This window comes from Camellia sinensis, chromosome 15 (assembly GCF_055761805.1).
Source record: "Camellia sinensis isolate YWXY chromosome 15, ASM5576180v1, whole genome shotgun sequence".
NCBI classification, from domain to species: Eukaryota; Viridiplantae; Streptophyta; class Magnoliopsida; order Ericales; family Theaceae; genus Camellia; species Camellia sinensis.
The window spans coordinates 124,356,835-124,368,226 of NC_138975.1; the positions used below are offsets into that span (position 1 = coordinate 124,356,835).

At 33.4% G+C, this 11,392-nt stretch overlaps 1 protein-coding gene across 3 annotated transcripts; it reads left to right on the forward strand.

Annotated features, from left to right (window-relative positions):
* Window positions 1-1,502: 1,502 nt before the first annotated feature.
* LOC114291830 (hexosyltransferase GAUT11) lies at window positions 1,503-11,084 on the forward strand. 3 transcript variants are annotated; one of them, XM_028235704.2, is made up of 2 exons: window positions 1,503-2,101; window positions 9,179-11,084. In XM_028235704.2, the coding sequence occupies exons 1-2, from the start codon at window positions 1,946-1,948 to the stop codon at window positions 10,631-10,633; spliced, it is 1,611 nt and encodes a 536-aa protein (XP_028091505.2). In that variant the 5' UTR covers window positions 1,503-1,945; the 3' UTR covers window positions 10,634-11,084. The 3 variants fall into 3 exon arrangements, with proteins under 3 accessions (XP_028091505.2, XP_028091506.2, XP_028091508.2); XM_028235705.2 differs by having other exon boundaries at window positions 1,981-2,101; window positions 9,144-11,084; XM_028235707.2 differs by lacking the exon at window positions 1,503-2,101 and adding an exon at window positions 6,057-6,189.
* The last annotated feature ends 308 nt before the right edge of the window (window positions 11,085-11,392 follow it).

The following is an 11,392-nucleotide window of genomic DNA, read 5'->3' on the forward strand; positions in this document are numbered from 1 at the left end:
ATGCCTTGAATAACCATCAATCATTTGAAATAACTCTCAAACGAGAGAGAGAGAGAGAGAGAGAGAAGAACTAAAATTAGGAGGACTTACAACACAACAAGCTAGATATTCAAAGCATACACTAATTAAGGGTTGGTTTGGGATGTTCTAAAAAAGTGCACTTTTTGACTTATTGGCTTATATGGGTTGGGTTTGGGTTGGGTTTGATGTGATGTATTAGAGAAGTGATGTGATTTAAATAAGATGATGTGACTTAAATAGGATAGTGACTTTTTGACTTTTTGTATTATTTAGTTTATGCTAAACCAACCCTAAATAAATTAGGACAACCCTAATTTGTGTGTTTGTGTGTGTGTTTGTTTAGATAGAGAGTCCTATAAAGTAATAATGGAAACTAAAATTTCATGTACAACTAAAATTAGCTTGTTAGTTAAGCTAACAATTTCTTGCATAATATAAATGAAAATTTATTTTTTCCCATAAATCTTTTCTTTTTGTCCATGTTTCTCTCCACAACTCCATGTTGTGCCGTGATTATATTTTTTTTCCCATCATTTTTTTACAAAAAATTTCGTCTATTCAAATGAATGCATGAAAATAATTTTCATTTCATTTTCTTTTCTTTTACTTCACTTTATATCATTTTCATTTTCTATCATACTTTTCTTTCCTTAGGATTTGATCATAGTATTTTATTAGGAAATCTTTTTTTTTAATTATATGTATTCCAATTAGTCCATAATATATTATTGTATCCTAAGAAGTCTTATTATTTAGACATTTGATCTATCAAATTCTAATTCTCATATTTAAGGTATTTTATAGACAATTTTACCCTTATAAATATTTTTTGAATCCTTAATAATTTGGTGATGTGAACTTTAATATTTGACAGTGTGAATGTTTCACATCACAAAATATTTACATTGTTAATATGAACATTAATGCATGCTTCACTTTATTATTAGGAGGGGTATTTTGATAATTACGCCACTCATAAAATTTATTAGAATATAATAAAACAATTTGGACTAAGTAGAACATAAGTAGGTAAAAAGAGATTTATGAATAAATGTCTTAAATAAATTCTGAATTTTTTATTTTGCCAATTTAAATACTAAATTTTTTAATTTTTTTTTAATTTAAACCATCTGCCTGTTTTCGTTAAGTAAAACTAACGGAAAAATAGTATTTGAATCATTAAAATCAATGAAAAAAAATATTTTAGACATTTTAAGTACACTTATATTGAGTTTAATAATAAAAGTATTTTTTTATGATTTTATTTAATAAAAATAGATAGATAGTTTAGATTGAAAATTTAAAAAAAAAAATTAAGATTTAAATTGATAAATTAAAAATTTCTTTAATAAGAAAATTAAAAATTTGTTTGGTACAAGGATCAAACCTAACGTATTATTATTATTTCTCAAAAAAAATAAAATAATAATAATTCAATGGCACATGCTAACATCTGTTGGCCCACTCCTTAATTGTAAGCTGCCCCTATTGCATCTCTTTATTAGTTCCCACTCACATTCTCTCTCCCCCCATTTGCCCATTTTTTTCCCTCCTTCCCTCTTGAAGCTGACATTCCTGTGGAGAAAGCTAGCTCTTCACTCTCCTTCACTCTCCTTCACTCTCTACCCTCTCATACGTATCACAAATACCCTCTTCTTTCAATCTCAATCACCTCTCAAATCACGCATTACTTGGTTCAAATTTCTCTATTAGTCTGACTTCATATATTGGTACCAAGAACTATCCAAGGAATACCCATTTCATTTCATTGCCTTTTTTTTTTTTTTATTCCGATTCTTGATTTTGCTTCTTTATCGAGTGATGGTCGTTGTGAATTTTCGATTTGAGACTCTATTTCAATGATTCCTCGATCCAATCTGAATGATGGGTCGTTTTGAATTCGTTTGTCGGTAACCGACAAAAGATGCGGCGGCGGGCGGTCGATTACCGGCGCCCGGTTCGAAGGAGGTTTTCATGGTGGATCTGGGGGCTTCTTGGGCTAATCTCAGTTGTTGGATTTGTTTTATTTGTTGTTGTTCATCATCATCCCCATGAAGATCGGGATGAACAGCCAATACTGGTAACATATTACAGATCGTATTTTGATTTTGTTTTTTGGGTTCCTTGTATGTTGCTTGTATTGTCATGTTTGTTTCTTGAATTAGATATATTTCTATTGGTATAAGTGTTTTTTCACAATCTGATATGTGATACTGTCGGTTGGATGCTCTGTTTATGTGAATTATGGACATAAAAAAAAAAAAAAAACCAACTCTCTTTATGTTTTTTTTTTTTTTTTTTTTTTCACAATTTGTTGTGGCGAAGGATTACTGAGGATATCAGTTTTACGTTTAATTGTTTTTGTTCTCTTTGGTTTTTCTTTTAAAGTGATGTTTGTTATGTGGGTACATAAAATTTGATCAAACCAAACCAAACCAAACCAAACCAAACTAAACCTTGTGTCTCAATCAGTTGGGTCTGCTATTTTTTGTGTTCTGTTGAGGGCTATGCACTCAGTTAATATCTTTTTTACTATTAAATTTCATGTCAGTTTAGGTTTCTCCATCCCTCTTAAGATTTCCATTCATGGCGATTGCATCTATATTTATTGGTTTGTATAGGACCAAACATCTTAGTCTGTTCCTTCTTAACTTATTTTCAATTGGTGCTATTCATACCCTTTCACGAATATATTCATTTATAATTTTATATTTCTTAGCCTTACCCACCCATGTATCTAAATATTCTCATCCCAGCTACACTAATTTCATAAGAAGTGTTGTTTCTTAGTTGCTTAATATTTTCTTTGGTAAAGCATTGCTAGCCTTATAATTGTTCTACAAATTTATTTATTTATTTATTTATTTCAAATTTATTTGTATTCGTCAATTATATAATATATGTTAGAAGCATTCATTTATTCAAACCAATTTATTTTGATTCTATGAATTACATCCTTTCCTTCCTCTCCATCCTTATCAAAATTGAACTTAGGCAACGAAAATGTTCACTTTTTGCTATCTCCTAATTTCAATATTCACTACTTCATTTATTTATGTTTCTATTGTTAATAAAGTTTCATTGCATATATTCAGTTTTAATATTTTTAGTTAGTATCTAGTTTTAGTTCTACTAATTATAAACCCTTTTGATCAAGTGCTTATCTCTAGAATCTCAAATTTCTATATTTGTGTTAATTTCTTCATTAGTTTCATTTACTAGAACAATATCAACTACGAACAACATACATCGTGGGACATCATCCTAAATGTGTATAGTTAGTTTATCCATGACGAAGCAAATATGTAAGCACTAAAAGTTGATTCTTGATGCAACCTTACAGTGATTGAAAATTTATTAGTTTCTCTGACAAGTGATTTAATTGTAGTGACAAACCTAACATACATGTCCTTAATTGCATCAATATAATTTTTGATCACACCTTTTTTCTTGAACACGCACCATATTATATCTCTAGGCATTTTATTATAAGTTTTTTTGTGGGGTGCTAAATCTATAAAACTAATATGAAGATCTCTCCTCTTCTCACTGTACTCCACTATAAAAAATGTTTCTATGGTTGCATAGGCATTACATTCTTCATATTTCTGAACCTTAAAAAAGGATGCCTGGACCGAGTTGAGTACTCTTAATTAGAAGAATATCAATGAGACATCTAGGCACAGTTGTTGAAGTGAAAACAGAGGCAGGATATTGAGAGTCAACTATGAGCTTGTATTTTCTACTGGTCGTTTGATATACATCGAAGATTTTTAAGCCCACAAGACGAGAGATCTGTTGGTCTTATTTCACTATAGGGATATTGCCCCATCCTGTTTTAGGTGGTTCCACTGCTGACATCTAAGTGAAGGCATTCCTGCAACCTTGCCCTCTCCTTCCACCTCCCCCTTTTCCATTGGCTTTCTTGTAAAGTCTTTCTGTCCCTTTCATTTGTCCAGAAAGCCAAAATATGAAGTTTCTCTGACATTAGAACAGCAATCCATAACCTTTGACTTGTCTTTATAATTTTAGAGGGTAAACTGCGACTACTATGCAAAAGATGTCTTGTTTGCGGTTCGTCTATCCTTCTTGGAACATAATGCTAGATGATCTAGGTTTTGCCAAGGCAGTTTTGGAACATTGTTCAAAACTTAGTTCAATATTTTAAAATTTGAAGTCTTCACCTTTTTTAAAACTAATCTCAGATTCTCAACTAATACTATTGAATTACAAGAATGACTGAAATTCTGACTGAATATGGATAATATAATCATTCGCAGGCCTTCTCTCTCTCATTTGTGCTCATACATGGAACATTGCAGTTGCCTTGATTGGTTGTTTGAATATAACCCATTGTTTAAAAAAATTAAGACTTAAAGAGTTTGCAATTTTTTTTGATGTTGGGATTATGTATTTAACATTCATGTTTTAAAGGAGTATATCTTAGATATAAAACCATTTAAAGTAGTATGGCTTAGATTTAAATGTATTTACTTTTTAGATTAGATTTCAACAAGATGCGTCAATGGATTTAAGGTTGTTATAACTTATAAGGATAGATTTGAAATAAAGGTGAGAGTGGTTATTTGAAACCCTTCCAGTAAGATTTCTAGTTGCATATGTTTCCTACTAAATTATAACTCTCTAGTTGTTTATTCCAACTCTAGTAGACAACAACCTAACGATTCCCCTGTACTTATGTATTTTATGTCATTGCTAATTCTCATAGCTTCTTGACTTTAATTTCCTATTTCCTGCTTTGCATAAGTTTCTCATATAATTACATAATAGGAGAAGTCTACTGAAATATCTCATTGAAGCAAGTACCTAGGACAAAGTGCAAAAACCTCATTAAAAAGATTGACTTCAAAACAATCTCTTTGCATGAAGGAACATAAAATGGGAAAAATAATTTTTTAAATTGACTTTTTAGAGAGAAGGGTTGATCAATTTTTCCTTTCTTAAATGAGAGTCTAGAGATATCCAATAATTAAGATAGAGAAGAGAGGCAAAGAATACTATATTCAACCATAGGCTGTACAAGTGTCATAGCAAAGTTATTTTGGAAAGGCGGGAGGGGGGGAAGATAGAGGAGAGATTTTGTGGTTGTCACAGTTGAAAGGCTATTAGAATTGTATCCAAGTCGCAAATTATGGGATTCTTTAATGATTCACTTACGCTTAGTCAAAATCTATAAAATAAGAGATTTAACCCATGGAATCCACAATCAAATTGTAAGATTCCGTTATCAATTGTAAGAATACCAATTATGTGTCATGTTGAATTAGGATTTCAAAATTTTGACAACTATACTCATACCCATGATTTGTTGTGTCAACACGGGACCTTGGAGGCATGGAGAAACGTGAGTTCTTGTGAAATAGCTTACATTTACAGGAGTACAAATAGTCATTCTTACATGAAGCATTACTTGGTAAATTTTTTTTTTTTTTGGATTGAAATTGCTATATAAAATTGAAATACTTTATGGTTTATTTTATTCTTCTGGACCTTATTTAGGGTTAAACAATTGGGAAGAATAATTATGCCTCTTTCTGGATTACTGACAGTTTGATATATGACACAGTTTAAATAGAGCTTGGATTTATTTAATGCTGGTTTGAGGTTTCATCGTGGTGTTGCTGTTAAAATTTTGAAGGTGTCTACAGACACATCATGCCCAACACATTGTAGGTGGGAAAAGTCAAGAACATGAACTGCAAATTTTTACTTAGGATAAGAATTGATGTAGGACATATTAGGAAATTCAGCCTTCTGCTGTCTGCAACTGGAATTGTGATGGGTTTAGACGAAGGAGCCTTTAGTGTTATGATTGTATAAGCTAGAGGAAATGCTCTAGGGTTTCTAGAGGGAAGAGGGGCTAAATTGGTTAGGTTTTGAAAGTGAAAGGTAGTTGGAAGGGTTTAAGGTTGATTTAGGATAATATGAATTTTTTTCTGGGTTGAAATTGCGACTCTTTTAAGGCTGTGAATAACATCCTAATGAATTGTGTCTTGTGAAGGAGAAGAAAAATGAGAAGAGGAAGATGCTAGCTATTCCATTAAGAATACCTTAAGAATTACTTTATTAAGGTAAGGAAGGGTGCATAAGAATCACACAAAGCTTTAATGTGTTTAGCCATTCTCCAGCAAACCCCTAACACCACGGGTTAGTACATTCTACATCTATCAACTCAACCCAAGTTCTCTTAGGCCTTTCTCTATTTCTTTTACTGTCCGCAATGTTGATCAAACTACTCATCTTTGTTAATCTATGATTCACATGACTATATCATCTCAAACGACTTCAACTCATCTTGTCTTCAATTGATGCAATTTCTAACTTTTTTCTTAATGGATTCATTTTATATTTCATCTTTCTTGTAAAAAGGAGGATGGAATTTAGAGCAATAAAAGACATATCTTAGCAGCCTGTCACCATCACCAATAGTGCTTCACCTTCAACAATCATTCTTCACTGCCAACACTGTTGACTAGTGAACCCCACCACCAGAGACTGCAATTATCTCAACCTTTGGGTCTTAGACTACGTAACAATTCAATGGCAATTGCTATAATCAGAAGGCCATAGTGTGCTACCTACACCCAGTCACACCCATAGACATGTATCAAGTCATCCTAAATTTAATTATAAAATAATTCAGCTTCCTAGAATTGGAATTATAGTGAATTAGCAAAGTGTAAGTTGACTTGACATATTTTCATTTATACAAATAAGAAACTCTGAAAATTTCTTGCCCTATTGGAAACTTAGTGCTAATTCCAATTCTTCCACACATTTTTTGTGGAATTCATTCATTGTTTATTGAAGGGAGCAATTTATATTGTTTTCAAAGAATGCCTTTTCTCAAGATGAAGAGCCCACTCTTGGTTTAAAGTTGTCTTATAACCTGAAATGATGAATAAAAGTGGTCCTAGCCAGTTGAGTTGTATGCATCTCTTCTAGTGAACCACATAATAGTAGAAAGTATGGAAACCAAGTCCTCTTCTGTGTAGCATGGATAGGTTACACGACAAGATGCAGACACATTGACATGGAAAATCCTAAAAAGCTAGGATGTGGACACAGCCCGGAGATAACAACATTTAAATATTGTGCATCTTCTATGCATGTTATAGATGAAAATATGTAATTGTTAAAATCCACCTACTCTCCACCTACTTCACCCACTTAAACCTACTCCACTAAACCTAACCCACTACACCACTACCACCTCACCTACTCCACTAAACCTAACCCACTACACCACTACCACCTCCACTTCACCTACTCCTTACCTACTACACACTCACCCTCTTCTATATATAGGAATCATGAATCATTGTAATAGATATCAATATAAATCAATCAATAATACAATTCTCTATTTCTCTTTATACATTAAATTTCTACAGTAATTTGTTTTGGCATCTAATTATCTTTAGTTAAAATTGTGAAATTCTCATGAAGCCCGAAGAATGTTGAACATTATTTCTATTAAAAGAGTCACTACGTAAATTGCATCGAAAGTATCTTCCTATGAAGCACGAACATCTCTCCGAAGGTCACGTACACACAGACACGAGCAGGACACACTCTAGACACATGTCAGAGATGTTGGGACACGCTGTGACACACTAAGGACATGCTGGGGACACGCTGAGGATTATTTTTTTTCAAAATTTTATTTTTTTATTTTTTTAAAATAGCATACCCTAGATCGATAAATTTGATGAATTTAAATATTTGACATAAAATACATTAAATATTTATAAATAAGACATATAATAAATATGTAAAATTTTATGTTTGGTACATGTGTCCCCAATGTCTCGTGTCGTGCATTTTTCAAAAATTTTGGTGTTTATGTGTCCTTGTCATGTTGCGTGTCCGTGTCTGTGTCCGTATCGGTGCTTCTTAGGTGTCTTCAAAGTGTCTAAAATTATGAAATTTCATTTTTAAATTAGGACATGTTCAAGAAATATTGTAGCCTTGGACACTTTTTTAGGAATGCTTGTAAAGTGTCAGTGTTCAACACGGAAAATGGTGCTTTTGTAGAAGTGTCTGTAATGCTCGTGTCTCCTCTATTGCATACATGTGTCTGTATGTTGAGTGTGGGTGTCAGTTTTTGGGTCTGTGATAAACTACGGGCAAGCTATGAAGCACTGACACTTAAAAACAAGTGTCGTGTCCGTGTCGGACACACGGACACTTTGGGGACACATATGGGACACACCACATGGCATGTTCCCATATTTAATTTTAATTTATTTTCAGAGGACATGCCGGGAACACTTCGGGGACATACTAGGGACATGCCAAATTGTCTTTTCCTCCTATTTTATTTAGTACTTTTGATGAATGTTGAATATTTATTATTTTTTTCTTAAATTTAAATACTTAGGCCTCGTTTGGAAAGTGGTGATTTTAGTCAAAAAGTTAAAATGTCCCTAAAAAAATCAAAAAGCCAACAACCTATACCAAAAAGTTAAAGATTTCATTTTCTTTCTATTTTTTGCACATCTTTTCGTAAAAAAAGCAAAAAGTCATCCCAAATATATTAGTTTTTTATACATCATATTTTAGCTAAAAAAGTCAAAAAGTTACTAAAAAAGCCTGTTTCCAAACGAGGCCTTAATAGATCATCCATAAAAAAAAAAAAAAAAAAAAAAAAAAAAAGATATAAATTGTAAGCGTTAATTTAGAAGTGTTTTAAAAAAAAAAAAGAATTTGAGTTATTTTTTGTTAATATTGATTGTTTATGGATGTAATATTAATGTAGATAGTAAATAAAAATATATGAAAACATATTTTATTTCAGTGTCCCCGTTGTGTTTGTGTCTCTATTTTTTTAAAATCGCCGTGTCCCGTATCTATATCCATATTCGTGTCCGTGCTTCTTAGGGGCAAGTTTGCTCATATGACTAACTTTATTGGAAAAAAGAAAAAAGTTTACCAACATAAGTAACTATTAAATTCAGTTAAAGCAAATTTTCTGCCTCTCAGCTCAATCTCAATGTTTCATAGAATAAGGGCATTCAGTAACACTATCATATAATAACTTTGCTTTGCTTACCAAATTTGTTGATTGCTTGCTCGCGATTTTTCAATTGTCTTCGTAGGACTAACCCAGCACGTGATGTCCTCTCATTCCCAGGATAAAAGTGAACTACTTGAACAGGTTACCCACAAGCGTCTAAATATTACTGAAGAAATATCGAGTGCCAATTCATATGCTAGACAATTAACAGAGCAAATGACACTTGCAAAAGCTTATGTCATTATTGCTAAAGAGCACAATAACTTTCGTCTTGCTTGGGAGCTCAGTCAAAAGATCAGAAGTTGCCAATTTTTGCTATCAAAGGCTGCTATGAGGGAGGAACCCATCACACTAGACGAAGCAGAACCAATCATTAAAGGCTTATCGTCTCTAATTTTTAAGGCCCTTGATGCCCATTATGACATTGCAACCACAATGATGACAATGAAGTCTCATATTCAAGCCCTTGAAGAGCGTGCAAATGCAGCAACAGTTCAAAGCACAGTGTTTGGACAATTGGCTGCCGCAGCATTACCTAAGAATCTCCACTGCTTACATGTCAAACTTGTGGCTGATTGGCTTAGAAAGAAGCCTCTACAAGAGCTTGCAGACGAGAAAAGAAACTCTCTCCGTCTTGTGGACAACAATCTGTACCATTTCTGCATATTTTCAGACAATCTATTGGCTGTTTCAGTTGTTATCAACTCAACTGTCTGCAATGCTGACCATCCAAAGCAGCTTATTTTCCACATTGTGACAAACGGAGTGACCTATGGGGCAATGCAGGCTTGGTTCCTCAGCAATGACTTTAAAGGGTCAACAATAGAAGTGCAGAACATAGAAGACTTCACTTGGTTGAATGCTTTTTACTCTCCTATTGCGAAACAGCTACTTGAAATGGATTCACGAGCCTACTACTTCAAAGGGTCCCAAGATATGAAAATTGATCCAAAGTTCCAGAATCCAAAGCACATATCATTGTTGAATCACCTTAGATTTTACGTCCCAGAGATCTATCCCCAGCTGGAGAAGATAGTTTTTCTTGACGATGATGTTGTTGTCCAGAAGGAACTGACCCCTCTCTTTTCGCTGGATTTGCACGGAAATGTGAACGGAGCAGTCGAAACTTGTCTCGAAGCATTTCATCGTTATTACAAATATCTCAACTTCTCAAATCCAATCATTAGCTCAATGTTTGACCCACAGGCTTGTGGTTGGGCATTCGGTTTGAATGTTTTCGATTTGATTGCGTGGAGGAAAGCAAATGTGACTGCTCGGTATCACTACTGGCAGCAACAGAATGTGGATCAGTCAATTTGGAAGCTCGGCACACTTCCTCCTGGGCTTTTAGCTTTCTACGGACTGACAGAGCCGCTTGATCGGAGATGGCATGTGTTAGGATTGGGCTATGATCTCAATATCGATAACCGTTTGATTGAGAGCGCAGCTGTCATTCACTTCAATGGGAACATGAAGCCGTGGCTGAAGTTAGCTATTGCCCAATATAAGCCTTTATGGGAACGGTATGTGAATCTGACCCACCCATATCTCCAAGATTGTGTCACGAGTTAAAATTTTGTACTTTTCAATTCTGGGTAATTTTATGCAATCTCAATACTTTCAACTTCCTGAACTGTAACCTCATCATTGTAGAGTCAAAGGTAGAACTTTTTTTTGCTTTGTTAGGAGTTTTCCTACCTTCTATTTTTTCTTTCATTATTTTTCATTTTGATATCTTGAAAAGGAAAAAATGATTCTTATACACTAGAAAACAAGATTTGTATCGGGGCTTGGGGGATTCGATGTTTTGCTGATGGGTTTTGTTGATCTCCCATCTGCAAGCTGTAGAATTGTTTGTTTCTGTCGCAATTCTTGTAATAATCTCTCTGCCCCTTTAAATTACGATTTAGTTCTTTGTTGATCAAAACTTTATACCAGATAATCTGGGAGTCATTGTAAATTGTTTTTTTGTAATGCACACTCATATAGTTCATACTATTGCCTACTCTATTTGTAGTGATCATTTACTTAGTTGCTTTTCTGGATGTTTCTCTCTCTCTCTCTCTCTCTCTCTCTATATATATATATATATATAATTATCATCTAGACATCAAAAGAGACCTGTTGTTGCTTGGAATTTAAGTTTCAATTGCTTGATTGTTAAATTGTAGGGTAGAATATCCACTGAAACCGTGTTTCAAATACTTGATTGGATATCCACTGAAAGCCCTTTGTTGTCTCGCATTTTTTGTTAGCTTCATAATTATTATCGGATATTTTCATAATAGCTTTAAGTTTTTAGAAGAATTTGATGATTTAACATGGTATCAT

Bases quoted from the DNA above. Each gene is read 5' to 3' on its own strand.
- LOC114291830 (XM_028235704.2), top strand. From the start codon at position 1,946: ATGCGGCGGCGGGCGGTCGATTACCGGCGCCCGGTTCGAAGGAGGTTT. The intron at 2,102-9,178 runs GTAACATATTAC...TCTCATTCCCAG, and splicing joins GGGATGAACAGCCAATACTG to GATAAAAGTGAACTACTTGA.